This window comes from Dipodomys spectabilis, unplaced genomic scaffold (assembly GCF_019054845.1).
Source record: "Dipodomys spectabilis isolate Male_0828 unplaced genomic scaffold, ASM1905484v1 ptg000098l, whole genome shotgun sequence".
NCBI classification, from domain to species: Eukaryota; Metazoa; Chordata; class Mammalia; order Rodentia; family Heteromyidae; genus Dipodomys; species Dipodomys spectabilis.
Window position 1 is genome coordinate 13963600 of NW_024870775.1, and position 21248 is coordinate 13984847.

At 42.8% G+C, this 21248-nt stretch overlaps 1 protein-coding gene across 1 annotated transcript in view; it reads right to left on the reverse strand.

Moving 5' to 3' along the window:
• Positions 1–21248, reverse strand: part of LOC122113717 (semaphorin-4D-like) — a 39524-nt gene that overhangs the window by 13867 nt on the left and 4409 nt on the right. Inside the window, 12 exon segments of the mRNA XM_042686796.1 lie at positions 2428–2495; positions 2498–2530; positions 3405–3627; positions 4593–4746; positions 4830–5005; positions 7279–7430; positions 8429–8542; positions 10292–10385; positions 13069–13167; positions 14833–14895; positions 16336–16481; positions 17987–18103. Of these exon segments, the coding sequence (XP_042542730.1) occupies positions 2428–2495; positions 2498–2530; positions 3405–3627; positions 4593–4746; positions 4830–5005; positions 7279–7430; positions 8429–8542; positions 10292–10385; positions 13069–13167; positions 14833–14895; positions 16336–16481; positions 17987–18103 (1439 nt within the window).

Here is a 21248-nt window from a genome sequence, read left to right on the forward strand (position 1 = left end):
GTCTGCACCCCAAATCCTAAGGTGTTTTCTCATAGGCTTGGTTGGAGCTCAAATGCAACCACTTTTGACAATGAGCCATACCCTACAGGGTCAATGGGTAAACGTGGAAGTGAGAAGGAAGCCATCTCCCAAGGACAGTGAGCATTACCCGCTGCAGGACATGCCCCTATGCGAGGCCATGCTATCATCACCCCATCCTGAAAATCCAAAATCATAAAGTCATTTCAAAATCAAGTATGTATACATGTATGTATGTATGCATTATTTAGTGCTGGGGCCTGAGCACTGTCCCTGAGCTTTTTTGTTCAAGGGTAATGCTCTACTGCTTGCACACAGCTTTACTTCCAGTTTTATGATGCTTAATTGGAGATGAGAATCATACAGCTATTCCTGCCCCTACTTGGGGCTAGCTTTAAACTGTGATCCTCAGATCTCAGCCTCCTGAGTATCTAGGATTACAGGCATGAGCCACTGGAAGGAAAGGCCAGGCCTAGTGTGTCACACCTGCTATTTAGGATGCATAGTTTGGGAAGATCACCTTCCAAAATCAGTTCAAGTGAGATCGCATCTCAATAAACAAACTGGAAGTGGGGTGACATCCCAGTTACGCAGGAACCATAAATAAGGAGAACGAAGTCCAGGCTGGCCTTGGCAAACATGCAACACTATATAAAAAAAAGGGCTTTGAGGGAATGGCTCCCATCTGCCTGGTAAGTACAAGGTATAAGTTCAAACCACAACACTGTCAAATAGGCAAAAAAGAGAATAATCTAGTGAGCAGCAGTGTACAGCCTTAATGAGGTGTATAGAGGGGTAGCCATCTCCTATCTGGAAGCCAGGATAGAGAGGACAAGGGGAGGGATGGCAAAGACCGGCTAATACAGCCATGCTGCAAGTTTCTGGATTCTTTCAGCCCCTTTAGAATCTTAAGACCAGAGTGCAAACTAGTACAGATACCCAGTATCAAAAGACTCATGGATCACTTAAGATTTCCTTTTCTTTCCCTTTCAGAACTGCTGAGCAAATGGACTCCACAATGTCTGACAGGGGAGGAAGATGAGGAACCGGGGACTGAAAACCAGCTACAGGCTCTTGTGCTTTGTGGATGGGGAGGGAACAAGACCCTGAAGGGATATTTATAAACATATACATGTCAACAGGTCAGCTCTGCTCCATTAAGGTGGATGGGGGCTGAAAGGGACTCATCTGTGGTCTATTCACAGAGTGGCTTGGGCAAGCACCAGCTCCAGAAATTCAGCCCTCTGCAGGGCCAACGTGAATGTTTACCACCTCCAACAGGTTGCTCTGGCACACTGCAGTCAAACCTGAGATTCTCAGGCATAGAGAGAGGCACATTAGCCAGAGACTAGTTCTGTTAGATCCAGATCTTGACAATGAGGTAGGTATACATGAGAAAGGCCACATAGCAAGGTCAGCAATGGACACCACAAATGTGATCCAACTTACAACTGTGACCTAGGGCAGAAGACCACAATATTGGTCCCGTGCATAAGACCTTCAGGGACCCTGGTGAAGAGAATAATGAGAAGGAGTATCCTGGGCTGAGTGATACATGGCAGAGTATTCCCTTTGGCATCTCAGTAGGGTCAGATGCCATTCTCCACATAATTTCCATGGATCCTGTACTACACACGACTCATGTAATAGTCACAGTCACCAGTGAAGATGTGCTTTTAAACTCATTGTATGATGAGGAAACTGAGACAAAGAGCAGATAGCTGGCTACCCAGGGTTACACAGCCACATATAGTAGTCAGAATCTGCCTGCACTGTGTTCCTCATTTCTCCATCTCGGATGTAAAATGGAGTAGTACCAATTCCCATGGCCACATAGACATGTGACAAGGGATGGCATGCTACAGCCAGAGGCCAAGTCCAGAAGTCTGATTCAACCTTCTAGTAAACTGTTTTACATCTTTTGAGGTTGAAAAGAGAGGAATTTGATAACCTATGAAAAGCTTAGGACATGCTAAGCTTGGTGTTCAGAGGCAGGTTTACTCTTACACATCTCATCCACAACCAACTGGGACTACTGAACAGAACTGAGCACCTGTACTGGAGTTCTCAGCCTCCAAGTCTCCAAATCCTAGGCCATTGGCAGTAAACATCTGTTACCTCAAGGATCCGTAGAATGACCTATTATTTCTCTTCTGTACTCCTTCATTGATAAGGACGTACATGACATCTCACCAACACAGTCTGCAATTGCACAGGTTCAGGGCACAAGAGGCGATATTCATGGGACAGAGCCTGTCTACATAATGCTAGAATGGCTTTGTGTGCATGTCCCAAGGCCACCTCACACGAGCTAGGCAGCCCAGGTTGGCCAGTCTAACACCACAGCCAGGCAAAGCCACCTTGCCAGGCAGCCCCACCCCTCCAGCCATGCTGACTGAGCCACTTTACCTTCATTGAAGACAATAGCAGTGTTTGGACTGGTTCAGAGTTCTGGAAAAGCCTTATCTCCTCAATGTTTTAAGTGTGACAGCTTTGTGCAGGGTTCCCTGGTCTGCAAAGTCAAATCCACATGTGAGTGAGACAGCCCAAGAGGGACACACCAAAGACACCAATTTCAGTAGCAAACATTCCCCCCTTTTCTATTCTCAAGTCATTTTCTCAATGAAATGCATAGACTAAGAGGAAAAAGTTGTATTAGGACTGAAAAGAAAGCCCTTGGCAAAATAAAGCATTGAAATTCGAGTTGCAGGTTTTAATCTGATTTTCTTATAAAGAATGAGAACCTGGACCCATGATTGATTCTCAACAACCTTCATTAACAAAGTTGATACTGAAACAGTTGAAGGTAGATTCCATGTGAGGTGGTTTCTGGGTACCAATAGTTCTCCAGGGACTCAACCAAACTGAGGTCCCAAGCAGACGCTTACGTGGCACAAAAGTCAGCTGGAATATTCCAAGGGTGAACATAGTGGCTTGCCAGCTACTGTATCTGCAGGCCATTTTCCTAATTCCAGAAATACTCATTCCAGAATGTATAGATGAGGGGAGGTATGTCTCCCACAGGTCAGGACAAATCTGTCCTTGGCTGTTTCCATGGGACAGGGACAAAGACTCCACCAGCCCAGAGGAATGCCAGGGTGATTGGTGCTTATAACTGCTGCTGCCTTGGATATTATCTGGGTCCTGTGACAACATGCATTTCTTTGCAGCAGCTCAGCACAGACACAGACTAGGACCTGCAAGTTTAACAAGCACTCCAACTATCTGAGGGTCACAGAGACCTGGTGTAGTAATGTCTCAGAAATCCGTTTACACTCTCACAAACTGCTTGGGTAACCTCAGGGAAGATGCTTTGTGATCTACTTACAAAGGATATTAAGTGAAGAACACAGAGACAGTGTGACTATCAAATCCTCAGAACCTACCTGTGCTGACAAACATTACATCATAGACTTTCCAGTCCAGAGCCCAGATCCTGTCCACCACAATCTGGGTATATTTTACATCTTTTTTGACTAACTTGGACCTGTTGCCTACTGGAGTTACTGAGTCGTCTATCAAAGGGTGGTCTCTGATGAAATTGAGTATTTTGTCTGTTAAATCCAAAGAGCTGGTGTAGTTGGCTGTGCGTGCCTTGCCGTTGATGCACTGTTGAGGGCAAAATTTTTCCTGGTTAATGTGCCTGACCATCACTGACCAAGCACAGCATCAGGAATTATGTAAGGTACAGCACTGGGGTCACACACTGAATGCCTCCAAAGAAGGGTGACTGTGGAAACCTGAAGTAGTCTTTCTGCAATCATCAGAGGTCAGTTCTACAGCATGTCTACAAGATACAATTATGTTTTGAGATTAACCTGGGCCTGCCCATAATCAAGACAGAAATTATTTATCAATGAAAAACTATTGGGCTTTTGAAACTGAAAACACATTTGATAGATTTCCCACTTGGCAAGAAGCAAACTACATACTGGGTTGAAAAACAGCCCAATTCTAAACAGCATAAAAGATGAAAGTAGAAAATGAGTTTTTGATATCAGCTTCCTAGTATATGTAAACCAGAATTCAACCAGTATACACAGAAGGGCTGGTGATGGAGTCAGGGCCAGACACCTAGAGAGAACTGGTCCTGGGAATTGTCACATGGATCAGGTCAGGGCCCCTTTGAAAGACAAACACCATGTGGGTAACAATAATTGGATACCTAAGACAGTCTAGATGTTTTTTCTTTTTTACCTAAAATTTACTATTTTTAGTTGGAAAAGTTGTGACTCCTATTGAGTAGTGGTCAGGATAGTACATGACACTGTAGAAGTTTCTGTGGAGAAATAGTGTGTTTTTCTATGGGAGTTAATCCTTAATTATATTATGCAACATTAATTTCACAAGTAGTGTGTCATTAGCATATTCTATTTGGACAGACCCAGTGCAGAATGAACAGAAGGGCCAGCTGCATGTTTCAGCCTTCAGGCCAGGAGGACATTTCTTGTGTAGATAGAAGCCCTGTGGCCAGGCACCACCCCTACAGGGAACACTATGTCAAGTTTCACCCTCTGAGCCTAGAACCTTGAATGAGAAGCATAGCCTTCTCCAGAAGGCCCCATGCCTCTCACCATTCCTGGCCTTGGAGTAGGCACAGGGCCGTTGTAGCTCATCCAGTTGGTATGGGATTTCACTGTGATGCTCTGCATGTACTTCCCATGTGTGAAGACTGCCTCTACCATGGACAGTGTGTAGGCGCAGACAGCAGACAGCTCCGTGTTGTCCCTGAAAAGGGCAGGCCACAATGAGTACCCACAGAGCAGCAGGCCATGAAAAGGACATATACCCCACCCACCAAGGGCACTTACAGCTTCAAAGTAAAGAGTCCATAAAATGTAGACTCTTTAAGGCCTGGAGTCTGTAGCACAAAGACATCTTGCAATATGTTGAAGATGTAGTGCACGTCTGTCCAGGAGCAAATAAGCTTGGCTTTCAGGAAGGAGGTCCACTTTTTTTTCAAGATCCTCAGGCCACCCTTGTCCCCCTGAAACCTCAGAGACAAGACATGTGAGGGAGCCAACATGACTCCACAAGTAGTGGTGTGCAAGCAGGGTGTAGTGCCCACCGGCTCTTGCCAGTGCCAGGCGAGGCCTACTAGACAATCTCTCTGAGTGAAAGGAAAGTAGTTACTTCTATGATGGCTCTGATCAGACTCTGGATCAAAGTTAAGCAAAACACGTAACTCTGATATTATCCCTTAGAACTTATTGATGACAGCTAAAACAACCACATCTACTGTGTACCACTAAGCATTAGCATTAATTTTGATCTGGACTGGCCCTTGGCCACTAGGCAAAAGCCTAGTAAGAAGTAGGTGGCCTCCTGCCCTGAAGACTATGAAATCTGTGGATGACCTTCTTTGAGAGATCCAAGCTTATACTTCCATTGCACTTGCTGACTTATGGTGAAAGTGTTTCCACCTACTAGCTTGTCCCATGATACCACTAGTTGATGACTAAGAGACAACCTGAACTCACATGAATTTATGTTCCAGAGAGAATGTATTGATCCCTCTTTTTCATGGTTACTTTCCTGTGGTTGTCTGTGATCAGTCACAGTCTATTACTATTTGTTTTTACCTTTTGGAGTAAGAAACCACATTCACATGAATCTTATTACAATATATTTTCATCATTGTTCTTTTTACCATTAGTTATTATTTCTGACATCTTATGATGTCTAATTTATACATTAAACTTTACCATAGGTATGTATGTATAGAAAAAGCAGCATATATAGGGTCAGTACTGTCTGTGGTTTCAGGAATTTTCTGAGGTTCTTAGAATGAACATCCCATGGGTCAGGGGCATCACTGAACCAAAAGTAGGAAATAGACATGCAGTAAAATATGAGATAGAAGATCCTTGTTATCCAGGCACCAATGGCTTACTACTGTAATCCTAGCTACTCAAAAGGCTGAGACCTCAGGATGTTGGTTTGAAGCCAGCCCAGGCCAGACAGTCTATGAGACTCTTATCTTCAACTAACTACCAAAAATCTGGAAGTGGAGCTATGGCTCAAATGGTAGAGTCTTGAGCATGGTAGCCTTGAGCACAAAAAACTCAGGGACTGTACCCAGGCCCTGTGTTCAAGCTTGAGACTGGCACAGAAGAAAAGGACCTTGTGTATTTTGTACACAATGAAAAACTCACCCTATTCTATCACTGTTGTGTGATCACAGGAGGACAAATGATTTTTATGAGGCTTTTATTGTCTTTCTGCTGTTTTGCAAAGTAAATTTCCAGTATGTCTGTGGTCATTTGTCTCCTGCTCCTCAGGTCCTGTGGAGCAGTGGAAGGGTCTGTGTGCACAGGGTGGCAGGGACTGAGGGTGTACTCAAATTGGCCTCAGTCCAGTAGTGAGAGCAGGTTAGGATAAGGACTCTGAGGGGACAGCAGAAGTCACCTTACACTTGCAGAGCCCATGAGATTAATTTTGGTGGAGAGGAAAAAGTAGAGGCAGTTTACAATAAGTCCTGAGGGATCTTGTTCAAGGATGCTTTTGAAACCACTTATGCTAGGATGAGATCAGGGTCACGAAGTAGTGTGGCTTCTATGTCCTGCCAATTACCAATCAATCTGAAGGTAGGCTGGAGAGTAGGAGCACCAGGTTCCTCTGGCCAGTGCTGCTGTTAAGAGTACTTCATACCTTACAGAGAGTCCTGGCCATTTACCATCCAATCGCCATATACCAGCCTGGCCTGGACACTCATGGTACTCAACTCTGTAAGATGAAGAGTAAGACAGACATGGGTGGGATCCTGCTGTTATATTGCCTAAAAGTGACAGCCACTCACTTTGAGTTTTCATGACTTAAGTTATATGCCAAGCATTTCCTTTTAAAATAATTATCTGCACCCTTCCCTATCCCTACAAACTCCCCACATCTTCAAGCTTTGCGTGTAAGAAATACTTTAATGTAGTTCTTGCTCCTCAACTCCGGCATTGGTTTACAGTTCACTAGTAGTTAGCTAAGAGCTCTGAACAGTAGTTTTCCATTTGTCACTTTGTCACTTTTATCCATTTGTCACTTTTGCTATGGAGGTCTGAGAACCACAAGCTGATTGGTTGCATGCTGGGTGCCAATGCCCTCTTAGCCCTCATAGATACCAGTAGAGTGTCTGAAAACTGAAGCCTAGTACATGCCAGGACCCTTAACAATGACATTTGTGGCAGGAAGGTAGGGTCACAAGGAAATGTGCACTTCCAGGTCTGTTCCTAGGGAGCAGAAGCTAAGTGTGGGCAGGGTAGTGCTCACCTTGCACATTCTTGCGATGCACGGTATCTTTAACTTGGAAATAAACTCATATTCCATAGATACTTCTGTGAAGAAGAAGCAGACCTTGTCATCTTCACCCTCAGGACTGTCTTGGGTTTTTTTGAACACATCAGCATAGACAAAGCTAGGCTCTGCAGAGTGACAACACAGGATTATCTCTGCACACAGAGCTGTGTTACTATCTGCTCCTAATGATGTCATGGTCAATCAGTGGTGCAGTTTTGGGATCTGGGCCATCTCTGTAAGCACATCTGGAGTGTGTGTGTGTGTGTGTGTGTGTGTGTGTGTGTGTGTGTGTGTGTGTGTGTGTGTGTGTGTGTGTGTGTGTGTGTGTGCGCCATTTGGTAAACAAACTCGTGTTGAGTCAGGACAGTGCTATGCCATCTGCCACACTCTCTTCAGACTCAGATACCACCCTTTGGTGCTCCTGCAGCAAGCATATCTCCCCAAGACAAGCCCAAAAGCCGAGTGGAGTCTTTCAGTTGCCAAAAAGACCAGCTCTTGACTTAAAGAAGTGACAAAATTAATTAACTCTACCCACCAGAAGCAGATACACTAAGCCTGAGACCCTCGGCTAACCCACTCTGACAGAAAGCCGGCTATCTCTACATATCAGGCCATAAATCTGCCAATAGACCAAGAGGCTTCAGAGATGCCCAGGGTCCTGCTTGCCAGAACATTGAAGAAAAGCCTAGCCAATACAATCCTTCCACTGGTACTTCAAAGTCAGTCAACAGCCTGGGATTATCTGGAGGCAGTAAGGTATCCTGAACCCACCTGAGCAGGTCCTGGGGGTTTGGCACAGAGGCTGCACCTTTAATGTCATGCTAAAATGATACCACATCTTAATGGGACAAATGTTCTCCATTTCCCATCAGAGTGTCAATTTTACAAAAGTATTCCCAAACCATTCTCAGAGTGGGAGACAAAAGCAGTCTAGAAAGGGTGCTTTTTTAGTAGAGAGCAAACTAAACAGGAACCGGTTCCTTGGACTCTGGCAGTAACCGTGGCCAGTTCTACTTTCCCCATTGTCCAGGGGCAGATGACAGTTCAGAACTATCTTGGTTTGGGATGCTTAGAGGAAGTGATCTGGTGCACATCCAGTAGGTAAGACACAATAACACATTACCATACAGCCATGGGATGGCATACTCTGTCCGCAGAGGGTTCTGGGAATGAATTTGTGAGATTGTATGTTGGCTTCCCAAGAAATTCCTTGTTGTCCCAGAATAAAGCTGTCCATCTGAAGCAACTCAGCAGTAAAGAGGAGAAAGGAAAGGGAATCAGGAAAGGAAAGGGAATCAGGTCAGTCCCTCTGTGGTAGCACAAAAAATGATTCTTTTTAACCAAATTAAGTCTTTATGTAGGAGAGAAAAGATAGTTGCCCTACTTCTGGAATGCTACTTTTTCCTCCATATGTGTCTTTTCTTTGGAATTATTGTAGATGATTTGCATTTTATGAGATAAAAGGAATTAATAATGCAAGCAAGAACTCCCACATCTGGTAAAATGACAGTGAACATAATTTATCATGGGTTGTATTCTCATAAAACCATCCTAAGTTGACAACACTGTAAGTTGAAACAATTTAATGCACCTTCTACTCAATGTAGACAACATAGCTCATCTCAACTGCTATAAACATGTTCAACATACTTACAGCATCCTGCATGAAAGCACGATTGTCTCATATCAAGTCTCTATTTTATTAGCTGATGAATATCTGATGTAATTCAATGAACACTGAACTAAGGTAAAGACTGGATGGGTGTATGGGTACACCTTCAAAATTTTATATAGTTGATATAACTAAGGATGGGTTGGGCACAGAAGTAACTATCCATTAGGGTCAAAACTCATGCTGAAGATTTCTGACACCATTATTGGTAGGACATAGATTTGTGGTAAAATTTTTTCACAAACAGAAACATCTGAATGCTGTGTACTAATAATGGATATAAAGTACTATGATACTATAGGGCAGTTGGTCTTTTTAAGGGATGAATTTAAAACTCTTCCTAAGAATTCTGTGCCCAGAGACATAATCTTTCTGTAAGGGCAGGTGATGTTACAACAAAGCTAGAGAATGACCACAAACAAGGCAATAATAAAGCTACCAGCACAACCATGTTCATTGCAGTATTATTTACCAAAGCTAAGATATGGAACTAACCCAGATGCCCCTCAGTAGAATGGATCAAGAAAATGTGATACACACACACACACACACACACACACACACAAAATGGAATTCTATGCTTCCATCAGAAAGAATGGCATCATCCCATTTGTAAAGAAATGCAAAGACTTGAAAAAATCATATTAAGTAAGCCAAACCCAAAGAAACTTGGCTCCATGGTTCCCTCATTTGTAATAATTAGTATATTTCTATGATAGTCCTAGAAAAGGATCACAACAGCTCAATAATTATGTACATATGACCATATAAAATGATGCTAAGCGAAATGAACTCCCAGATATGGAAACAAGAGGTTTTTCTTTGCTGTTATTGTTTTTAATGTACTATGTGAAGATATTTCTTTTTTCTGGTGTTTTTTCTTTTTTTCTCTATGGTTTATCTTTTGTTGTCATTGTATTTGATTTTGGTACTCTGTGTATTGTATATAAATTTATCTGAATTAGGGAAGGGAAGAGGAACAATAAAATGGTGAGACAAGGTACAAAGGGTGAACCAATGCAATAGTGATATTCATAAGACAACATGTTGAAAATGAACTTTACAACTTGGTGGAGGGAACTGGGGGAAGGGAAAGTGGGAGAAAAATGAAGAGGGTAACAATATTTGACAAGGAACGTACTCACTACATTATGTAAGTAAGTATAACCCCTCTGTGCATCACCTTGACAATAAAATTAAATTTTAAAAAAGAAAATAGTACTACGAAAAGAAATGGTGCTGAGTGTCCTGTACAGAGACACAACAGTTGATAATAACCTCTGAGGTCAAGAGAGCCTAAATGGCAGAACTCACCAACCATGACAGATGTGTAGCTGTGCTCAGGATCAAAGGGACGCCTTCCTCTGCCATTTTCATTTTTCCCTTGAAACTTAAATGATGTTAAGTTCTACAATGGAATAAAGAGAAAAGGCCTTATAAAGTATCTGACTTATTGTGATAATATGCCTTTTTGACATTTTACAGTTCTTTAATGTTTTAAGACCAGCAGGCTTGAGCATAGGGGTGCTGATCTTGGGGAAATGCTGCATATTACACAGCTCAATTTGTATACCACAGCTATGCATGATCTCAGAGACTCAGACTTCTCATCTGGAAAATGGAGACAGATGTGGGTGGCTCTTGGGCTGTTAGGAGGCCAGGGAGAATCAAATACAAGAAATGTTCATCAGGTGATGACAGCCATGTATAAAAAAACATAAAGAGGGCCACAGTATTCAAAGAACAGTCAGCACTAAATGAAACACTAAATACAAAAGCAGGATCCCTTCCTCCCTCTATCCAATGAGGCATATGCCAAGTAGATCCAGGGAATCAAAACCCAAAGCAAATTCAAGCCCCATTAAAAGAAAGTACAAACTGGGACTTCAATCTTGTGATAATCTCTCTATCTGACAGGAAACCCAAAGCTATGTAAGGAATAAAGTAGACAAATCCAAGTACAGAAATAATCAGAAAACTCTCATGTAAATGAAATGACAATGATAAACTGGGTATTATGTCTACAAATGATGAACGAGGTATATTCTTCCTTGAAAATGCTTTAACAAATGTTTCCAGTAAACTTCTTTTTGTTATTCTTGCACATAAAAAAGAAGTATTTGTTTTCAAGGAATAAAGGTCTTTATATCCTACAAACATCTCCTACCCTGTATCAACTTTAGAAGCTAGCATCAGAGTATGTATACACAGCCAAGTAGACTTACACTATGGATCTCACCATAAGCACCAGGTTTCCTATGTGAATTTCTTTTTTGATTTTTGTTGTTTGAGACAGGATCTCTCTACATAGCCCACGCTGACTGATCTAGAACTCATGATCCTCCAGTTTCCTGAATGCCGTCCCATTTTCCTAAATGCTACGATTATAGGCATTGACTACAACATCTAGCCATGAAACTCCAAGCCTAGCTACCTCAGTGAATTTGTAATGAGTCCATATTTTATCATGATTTGTCTTTCTTTTTCTTTTTCTCTTGAAGGTCTTGAACTCAGGGCCTAGGCCCTGTCCCTAAACTCTTTTGCTCAAGGTTAGCACTCTATTACTTTAAGCCACAGCTCTGCTTTCAATTCTGGTGATTAGAGGTGAGAGTCTCACAGATTTTCCTGCCTAGGATGGCTTTGAACCACGATCCTCATAGCTCAGCCTTCTGAGTAGCTAGAATCACAAGGCATGAGCCACCAGTGCCTGGCTTACCATGTCATGGCTTTGACCTAGGATTGGGATGATTTTTTTGTTTCTTTGTTTTGCAGTGCTACAGATGAAACTCAGAGTCTCTTACATAATAGGCAAGTGCTATACCACTGAGCTACAATTCAGGATATGTTTATAAAAACTCCAATTAATAGCAAATGAGCTTTTCATGTAGTCCCCCAACCATGGTTTCAGTCACTTGCAGCTAAATGAAGAAGGTTCTGAGTAGTATGATGATCTCCTATCATCCTGCTCTGCTCTGTATAGAACATAAATAAACCCTTTGTTCTTTATACCTGTGCTATATGATCTAGCTACTTAGCCCTCTTGGTCATCTATGTAGGGTTTGGTAGTCTCTGAGGTTTCAAGCATCCACCAGGGGCCCTGGAACTATCCCTAGCACATTAGGAAATATATAACATGTTTCATATTTGCCAAGTACTTATTCAATCCAAGGTTGCTTACTACAAAATGTGTTTCATTTCCAGTCCTCACATGCCCATCCTACTTTTGTTGGTGATTATTATCAAATTGCTCCTGTGATTACGTTAATAAAAAGTATCTGTCCTGGGGGGGGGGGGGAGATGAGAAGGGATGGTAAGGGGAAACAAGGGAGGAGACAACAATGATTGATAAGAAATATACTCATTACCTTGCTCATGTAATTGTAACCCCTCTGTACGGTATTTCCACAATAAAATAAAAAACAAGGATCTGTCCTGAAAGAATTAGAAGCAACAGTCTAAATAACCTTTCCACTCCATCTAATGGTTAGTGAGAAGAAGGCCTCTCCTTACCTTAACAGAATAGTTGGTACCAGATGCCATAGCAATCAAGGATATGACTCTTGGAAGGATGGAATGTACCTTACTTTTCCCTATTGATCAAGTGTGTGTACTTAGGAGAGCCACTCAAATGGGCAAGGTCAGACAATGAATGGTAACATCCTAAGACCTGTCAATGCACTGACCAAGCAAACATACTACCCAGAGCAGACCACACCACAGCCAGATCACACAGGTCACACCACAAAAGATATAGCATACTTCTTAGAATGTCCCTCAACTGGTGCCAAGGATCCTGGTATCCTGAGCCCTGCTTCAAGCCATGCCCTTTGCCAGGACACCAAAGCTCAAAGGGGTCATATGGTTCTGAGTCCTGCCTCAAGACACATTCTATGCCAGCGACATCTAAGCCACATCTTATGCCAGGCTTTCCACTTACAAGCTGCCCCAGCCCTCACATGGACAATCTGAGAAAAGCCTAGTGGTTTTTGTGGTGTGGTTTATTTGACGTCTTCATGGGCCTCTACTCTCTTTTAGCCACTGTGCAGGCTGCCATGAGAAAGATTGCTAATGGAGAGAGTCTGTGGACTTACCAGGTGGTCACAGATGGGTTTGAATGCATTGGTGCCACACACGTAGAGGGAGCTGGCACTGAGGGGCTGCAGCACCCGGATGTAGTTAAGGCATTCTGTCTATGAAGAAACACCAGCAACAGCTAGCTATTGATGCACCTTCTATGTCCACATTGTGAAGTTCCACTGTGCCACTTCAACCCACCTCCTGACCTCTTCACACAGTAGAACAGTGTCTAATATCCCAGCCAAGCCTATGTATACCTAAATCTTAAGCTGAGCTTCACAATTTTATCTTTGCGATGTCCACAAGTTTTTCAAATAAAAGGAACATAATTTCAGTCTGCTCACTAAGTATTATGTGGTGAAAACTTGGCTTAAACAGCAACAGCTTAACCCCAACCTGCACTGGAAATACTACAATATTCTCATAAATAGAGATCACTCCTTTTGTTTCCAAATCAACATACACTGCACAGAAAGTGCTTCTGCCTTCCAGAGGACACCATAGTTCACTCCTCACACACAGAACCACAAAGAGTATTTTGTTTCTACAGGGCCGGGTCCTAGCTAAAGAAATAAGCTAAATGTGAAGAGGCATCATAGTGGTATATCATAAAGGCCCCAGCAGAAAAATGAAGGTATGATTCAGGAACCCATTCACTATTTGAGAGTAAACAGTATTTGAAACATATTGTTGAAATATGACATTATCTCAAACCAGGAGAGTTTATACTGACTGTCACCCTTTTGTACCATTCTATTTTTATGTATGTACTTTGACAGGGGCAGTACTGGGGCTTGAATTCAGGGCTTCATGTTCTTGCTTAGCTTTGTTTTCTTTCCTCCAGACTGTACTCTACCATTTAAGCCATACTTCTACTTCAAACTTTTGATTGGTTAACTAGTGATAAGAGTCTTTTAAGTCTTTTGGGCTGGCTTCAGACCCAAATCCTTAGGTCTCAGTTTACTGAGCAGTGAGTGTACAGACGTGAGCCACCAGCACTTGGCCTCGCTCCACTCTTGAGGAACCTGGAATGTGTATTTCTTTCATTAGAGTGCCTCTTGTCCTTTCATTTCCTCAGGAACACTGGGTTAAGAGTCAATGCTTTGGTAAAAACACATCACTATCCTGAAAAAGTTCAGAAAAAAAAATTTGGAAAGAGGTATAAAAAATATTTGTTTTGTGATTAGCTAACAACTGCTGAAATGAGCTGTGACTCAGCAGTTAGGAATGCAATGATCAGGAATGACTGGGATCCCTCAGAGAACCTGTATGCCTGTGGGGCACTGTGGGGGTGGGGGGTGGGGGGTGGGTAATGATGCAGTGCTTCAATGAATAGTAGTGCTCCTGAGGGAAGGAACACTATCCTAGTGGTCCCTGAGTGTCACCATGCTGAAGAGCCTAGGGGCTCCTTCCCAACATTCCCATATCCTTCCTTGTAAGGCCCAGGCTTCAGGCTATAGGGAGCACCAGGCATCCTAAATTTTATACTATATACAAACAGATATCAGAAATCATTGCTTTTTTCCAGTCAAATCCCAGGAATTATGATAAATCCAGTTCATATTGGACTACATTCCTTGAGTGTCCCTTGTGTACCTGCTGTAAGAGTGCCCATCCCCATCATCGGAAAAAGGAACGAGCTCCTTGAGACTCTGTGATAATCTAAAAAATGTACAGAGACAACTCAACCCTGTATCATGTCTAGCCACATTTAGCATTGGTGAGATTAGACAACTAAGGAACACTTGTGGGGTTTTGTAACTGACAAAAGTACTTACATCTTTTGACTTTCCCTTTTCTACACATTTTGCTTTTGTCTCTTCTGACACCGTCCAATATACCTGTGAGGGAGGAACAAATGAGAGATTAAAAAGCTTAGTTCCAACATAAATTTCTGGTGCCTTTGTCAAATAGCAGATGGCTCGATGCCATTCTTAGAACCACTATTTCTGGGTCTCTTAATGTGTTCCATTGGTCTTTAGGCCTATTTTTGTGACATTTTCAAGCTACTTTTCTAACTATTATTCTGTGGTAAAGTCAGAAATCTGGAGTACCTCCAGCACTGCTTTTTTGCACAGTATTGCTTTTGTGATTTGGGGTCTTTTGTGGTTCCATATGAATTTTTTGGATTGTTTCTTCTATCTCAGTGAAGAATAATATTTGAATTTTGATGGGTATTGCATTGAGTTTGTAAATTGCCTTTGTCAGTATGGTCACAGGAATATGGAAGCTCTTTCTACTTCTTCATGTCTTTAATTTCTTTCTTCAAGGTTTTAGCTTTCATTGTAAGGTCCTTCACAGGTTTTAGTTTTCATTGTAGAGGTCCTTTACTTCCTGAGTTAGGCTTATTCTAGGCAATTTTATTTTTTAGGCTACTGCAAATAGAATTGTTTTTCTAATGTCCCACTCTATCTCCTCACTGTTAGTATAGAGAAAGCTGGGGGCTTTTGTGAGTTGTATTTTGCTACTTTGTCAAAGTTATAGGAGCTGGCATCATGGTGTAATTCAACAACCAGACATAGAAGGACAAGTACTGCATGTTCTCTGTCATGAGCAATAACTAAAATCAATTAACCTGGAAATACAGTCATGATTACTGGAAGGTAGAGTGAGTGTGGTAGAAACACCTAGATTTGATCAATGTACACTTTATAGGTGTAAGGAATGTTAATGCTTACAAGTAGTAAGTGTTGACTGAAAGGAGCCTTCTGGCCAACTCCATCAAAGGATGCTATAATTACAATTCCTGACATTTGTGTCATCAGCAGCTGGTAAAATTTTAATAGCACGTCAGCTCAGTGCCATTCTTAAAGTATCCTAGATGTAGCATCAGGAGCATCAGGGGCCCACTCTCCAAAGCCACTAATGGACAGAAAGCAGTACAGAGCAAAAGGCAGTACCGCTCAGTGGTGAGCACTTACCCAGATGCTGGTGCTGGTGACTCACTCCTAGCTAATCAGGAGACTGAGATCTAAGGAGCAAAGTTCAAGGGTAGCAAAATCCACGAGACTCTTACCTCTAACTAACCAACAAAAAGCCAGAAGTAGAGTTACAGTTTAAATGGTAGAATGCCAGTTTTAAACAAAAAAAGCCATGGAACAGTACTCAGGCTCTGAGTTGAAGTCACAATACCAGCACTTACACACGCACACTTAAGGGGCTCTGTGAGTTTCCTGTGAACACCCAAAGATGATATTGCATAAAGACAGGGAAGGAAGGGGTTTCTTGAGAAAGAGGCTTCATACTGTAGCAGGGCTGTACAGCTCCTGGAAGAGGGCTACTTCATGCTTTTTCTTAGAGATGTTCAGTGCACTCACTGAGAAGATGGCCTCCTGGGCACCTACATACAGCGTATTCTGGTCCTCGCTTAGCAACAGGACTGAGTAGTTATAGATGCCTGGTTCATGAAACCTCTCTAGCTCTACTTCTGTAGGAGGCAAAGGGAAATGTTACAGGCAGGAAGGGAAGGCAGAACCACAAAGTCATTTTCAAGCCTGGACAGATCCTGAGCGCCTCACTTGGCTAGAGTGAGTATGAACTACAGGTTGTATAGGGCGGGGACACAGGAGACCTCAAGAACAGTCCTGCATTGCAGCTGCCAAATGTGAGTGGGCAGTCGTCTCTCAGCCAGGCTCTGCAGCTTCTGTGTCTGAGATCCAAGGCTGTACACCTGACCACCCTTCTTGTCAAGCTCTCGATGCAGTAATTTCCAAGTAGTAGTTTCCAGGCCAGACATTTTTATTTACCTGTCTATCTCATCTATGTGTCTTAGTTATCCAGATATTAGGTTTAGAAAGAACAAAATCATTTATGGTATTTTTTGTATTTGTGAAACATACTTAATTCTCACACAAGTGCCAAGTTTCATAGCTCTGATGCAAAGTAGCTGCTTGCAACTTTCTTACCTCCACCTTCCAATAGCTAAATTTAAAGTGTGTGTCACCATGCCCAGCTGAACTATTTTTAAAAGTTATTTCATCTTTCCTACTGCCTTGTCATCAATCTTGGCTCCCATATATTTATAACCAAGTGTCTATTTGGTTGAAAAATTATGAGTCCAGGAAGTGTCACGAGCTCTTTACTGCATGTTACTTCTTACACATGTTGTTCCCTCTGTCTGAAATGCCACTTATGACCAGTGTCACACTGGAAGCCTAACCCCAAATGTCTGTTCTCCAAAGCAGAGACTTACTTGTTCAGAGCTATAGCTTAATCGATTGTTCTATATTTAATTTGTTATATAATTCATGCCCTTAAGAACATGAATAGCATTTCACTGAAATCCCAACATTGCTCAGAGTGCCCAGCAGCACACCGAAAATGCCCAGTGACCTATGCAAATGCAAAACAACAAACAAAAGGAAAAACCAGGGACTAAATCTCACTACCCTAATGTACCAGTGTAGGAGGTACACATAACATAAAGATTCTGGCCCTAAGGGACATAATGTCCTGGGACTCTTTGGGCCCATCCTAAAATTAGCCCCTTGTTCAGCACCTAGCATACTTTTTCTATCCCCTAAGCCAGAGACCCCAGGGCCAAAACACAGATACCAGGACAGAAAATAACCACAGGTGAGACTATCAAGCTGAAAACATGCGTAACTGTCACAAACTAAGTTTACTGCCTGTATGAAGTAAGCACCTTTATTGGCAGTACCTCAGCCATTATGGATTACTAAGTCTGAAGTTTCCCTTCAGGGATTCCCAATTCAGAAACCAAATCAGGGGCCTCAGCAAATCTTACAGAATATTTCCAGTCACCAAAGCATCTCTATGAACAGCTGCATGGACTAGCTGATCACACAAACTCCAAGTGGAAAGAAACTGGCAGATCAAATGCTTGGTGTCCATCCATCTACCCAATGTCCTGATATATTCTGCACCTCCCAAACCTAATGCCACCAGCATTTGCACAGTCATGGTCCTCACCTCCATGCTCCCAGGAAATTTGTGGTTTGGGTGCAAATGCCACAACCTTCCAATACACGACTATTAGGGCTGTGAGCAGCCCCACAATGGGGCTGCGCATCTTCAACTGTGATGGGCCTTCAGCATGGCAGAGTCATGGACAGTAGGAAGCTATGTGAGGAGGCGTGTCAGCAGCAATGCTGCTCAGAGCCACAGGGCTGGCATGTCTGTTTGGAGCTGACAAGCAACAAGGTCCCCAAGCACTCACACCTACTTGCTAGCCAGGTGAGAAGCCACTCTCACTGCTTGGCCATCCAAAGCCAGTTATGATTCTGTATGGCCTGTAGAAGAAAGGAAAGAAAAAGGAAAAGCAAGGTGATGCATCAGACATAAGGCAACATAACACTCCAGTTTCTCAATATCCCCTAAACTCTCCTCTGCCATCTCTAATGCCATCTAATGAGAAGGAGATAATGTTGGAGAGAGGCTCATGGGACAGCTTCACATAGACAGAGGACACTATCAGAGCCCCAAGACTTACTTAACATTTTCCCACAATCCAGTCAACCAACATAGGTCAAATTTATGAAGTGCCCTGACAGTCTGTAGGGATGCAAGGTATATGGGAGTATCCCACTGCTGTCCACCTTCCTCTTCGCAGGGCTTTTACATGTGGCTGAAGGGTACAGAAAACTGGGCTTGGCTTCTTAGTTCCTATAATGCCAACTGAAGGAAACAATAAAGATGAGAGTGCTACAGATCTGACATACACGTACTCATGAATACTGGTCCACATCTGTACAAATGCAAACACAGGTGCTGCACCAAAAAATGGTTGATGTGAACACATGAACACTCGCACACATGAAAGTTCAAGCTATGAAGGAATGTGACTTCTTGTGGCGCTATGGCTGCCCCAAGTGGCACCTATAATCTTCGGCCTTACCCTGGAAAGTGATACTCAACTGTGACTTGCTGAATGCTAAACAGTATAAGTGCCATTACAAGAGTAGATCTGTGGAGCCAGGAAGGAGGTACACAAGGCCTGACACCGCAGGAAGAAGAGCTTTGTTCCATCTGAGAGCACTTTCACCAAGCATAGCATAGTACACAGCCACACCATCTGCCACTTCACAGAGGAGAGATGGCCGCAAGGTGGCAGCAGTGACCTGACGTTGATTTGACATCAGCTCAGCCTGGGATCCATTTTCCTGGGACCTCCCCTTCCCTTCTCTGCTTCCTGTGCTAGCTGGACTACTGTGTGCTTCTCCACCCTGTCTACAGGCAACAATAGGCTGTCATGTCTCTATCTTGGTGCAATTTTAGTAAAAGTGTTGAAGTCCTTAGTATCCTGAATATCTGGTTCCTTCACAGACTAGAATGTCTTAGGCCAGAGGCCAGCCAATCTTTTCTATGAAGGGTCAGATGATCCTAATTCTCATCTTTCTGGCTGTTTCAACCTCTAAGTTACTATAGCCAGAAAGTGGTCACATATTACATGTGGCTTGGCTATGATCAATGATTATTCACAGTAGCATAGGTCAGCCTAAACCCAGTCAGTCAAATGATCTGGACACCCAGTACCAAGGGGATTCTAACCCTCATACCAGATGTTAGGAAACAAAGGACTGAGATGGGAGGAGGAAGGAGAGGCATCTGTGTGCCCATAGATCCTGGGTTCTAATGTGTGAGCTCACAAATATAACCACAAGTTGGGACCTTGTTCTTCTGTCATGGAAAGAGAATGTGGCATGGGGGATTCTGGTGTGTAGTTTCAGAATTCTTTTGAACCCAGTAGCCATTTCCTCTAAGACCAAATTCCACAATGTTGACAAAAAGGCTGGTGGGCAGGATAGTGGCAGTGTTCTCATGACATACACTGGGCATTGGCCTTTGTCATCCATCTAGCATACAGCCCTGCTTGCAAGGTGCTAAGTGCCTGCTTGAGGCAGCAGAGAGGAAACCATGTGGGAGGGGGTGGGAGGATCTCAAACAGCTAATCCCTCATGGGGCCAACATGACACCATCTAGCAGCAGATCCAGATGGCATTTGTGAAACAATATTCCAATGCAACCTCTTCCCTCTAGGAATAGCCAGACAAAGGTAGGGGATGAGAGGAGGAAAAGACACATACTCTGCTAGTATGAGCTATCCTCAGAGCTACCCAGACTACAGGTACATGTGTGGATATCACTTTTAACTCTTTCCAGCTCTGCTACACTACAGCAGTGTCAGAATGTTCCCTAAACTCTCTGGCTTGCAAACCCTAAGACCTAGCCAGACATGGGCCCTAAGGCAAAGGTATCCTAAGCGAACAAGAAACAAGAACAGCACTGCCCCAACCAGAGCCACTAGCACAAGACATGCCACACATTAAGAATGAGCCACCACATAGGCAGAAACTTTTTTTTTTTTGGTCCGGTTGTGGGGCCTGAACTCTGGGCCTGAGCACTGTCCCTCAGCTCTTCAGCTCAAGGCTAGATGCAGAAACTTTTTGAAAGGAGTTCCAGGGGCACAGAAGATAGGAGAGAGACTTGACAAATGGGACTACATCAAAATAAAATGTTCTGTTTAGTTACTAAACTAAAAAGCTAATGAACTGGGAGAGATCTTTACCAGCAATACAGCTGACAAAGGCCCAATATCCAAAATATATAAGGCGCTCAAGAAATTAACCCCTTCTAAAGCTAATCAACTAATCATTAAATGAGCAAAGAAGCTAAGGAGAGACTCCTCAGAAAAAGAGGTAAGAATGGCAACACAAAACAAAAAGTATATGAGCAATCACTGGCCATAAAGGAAATGCAAATCAAAATAACCCTGAGATTTCATCTCACCCCAGTTAGACTGGCCAACATTGTGAATTTGAACAATAACAAATACTGGTGAGAATGTGGTAAAAAAGGAACCCTATTGTACTGTTGGTGGAAATGTAAACTAGTACGACCACTCTGGACAGTGACCTGGAGGCTCTTCCCTATGACCTAGCCATACCACTTCTGGGTATCTACACAGAACATCACAAGCCAGGACACTGTAAAGATACTTGTACATCCATGCTCATTACTGTACTATTCACAATAGCCAAGTTATGGAAACAGCACAGATGCCCAAAAATGTATGAGTGGATCCAAAAAATATGGTATCTATGTACAATGGAATTATACACAACCATTGGAAAGAATAACATTTTGTCATTTGCAGGGAAATGGATGGACCTAGAACAAATCATGTTAAGTGAGGGAAGCTAAGCTCAGAGAGACCAATGGCACATGTTTTTTT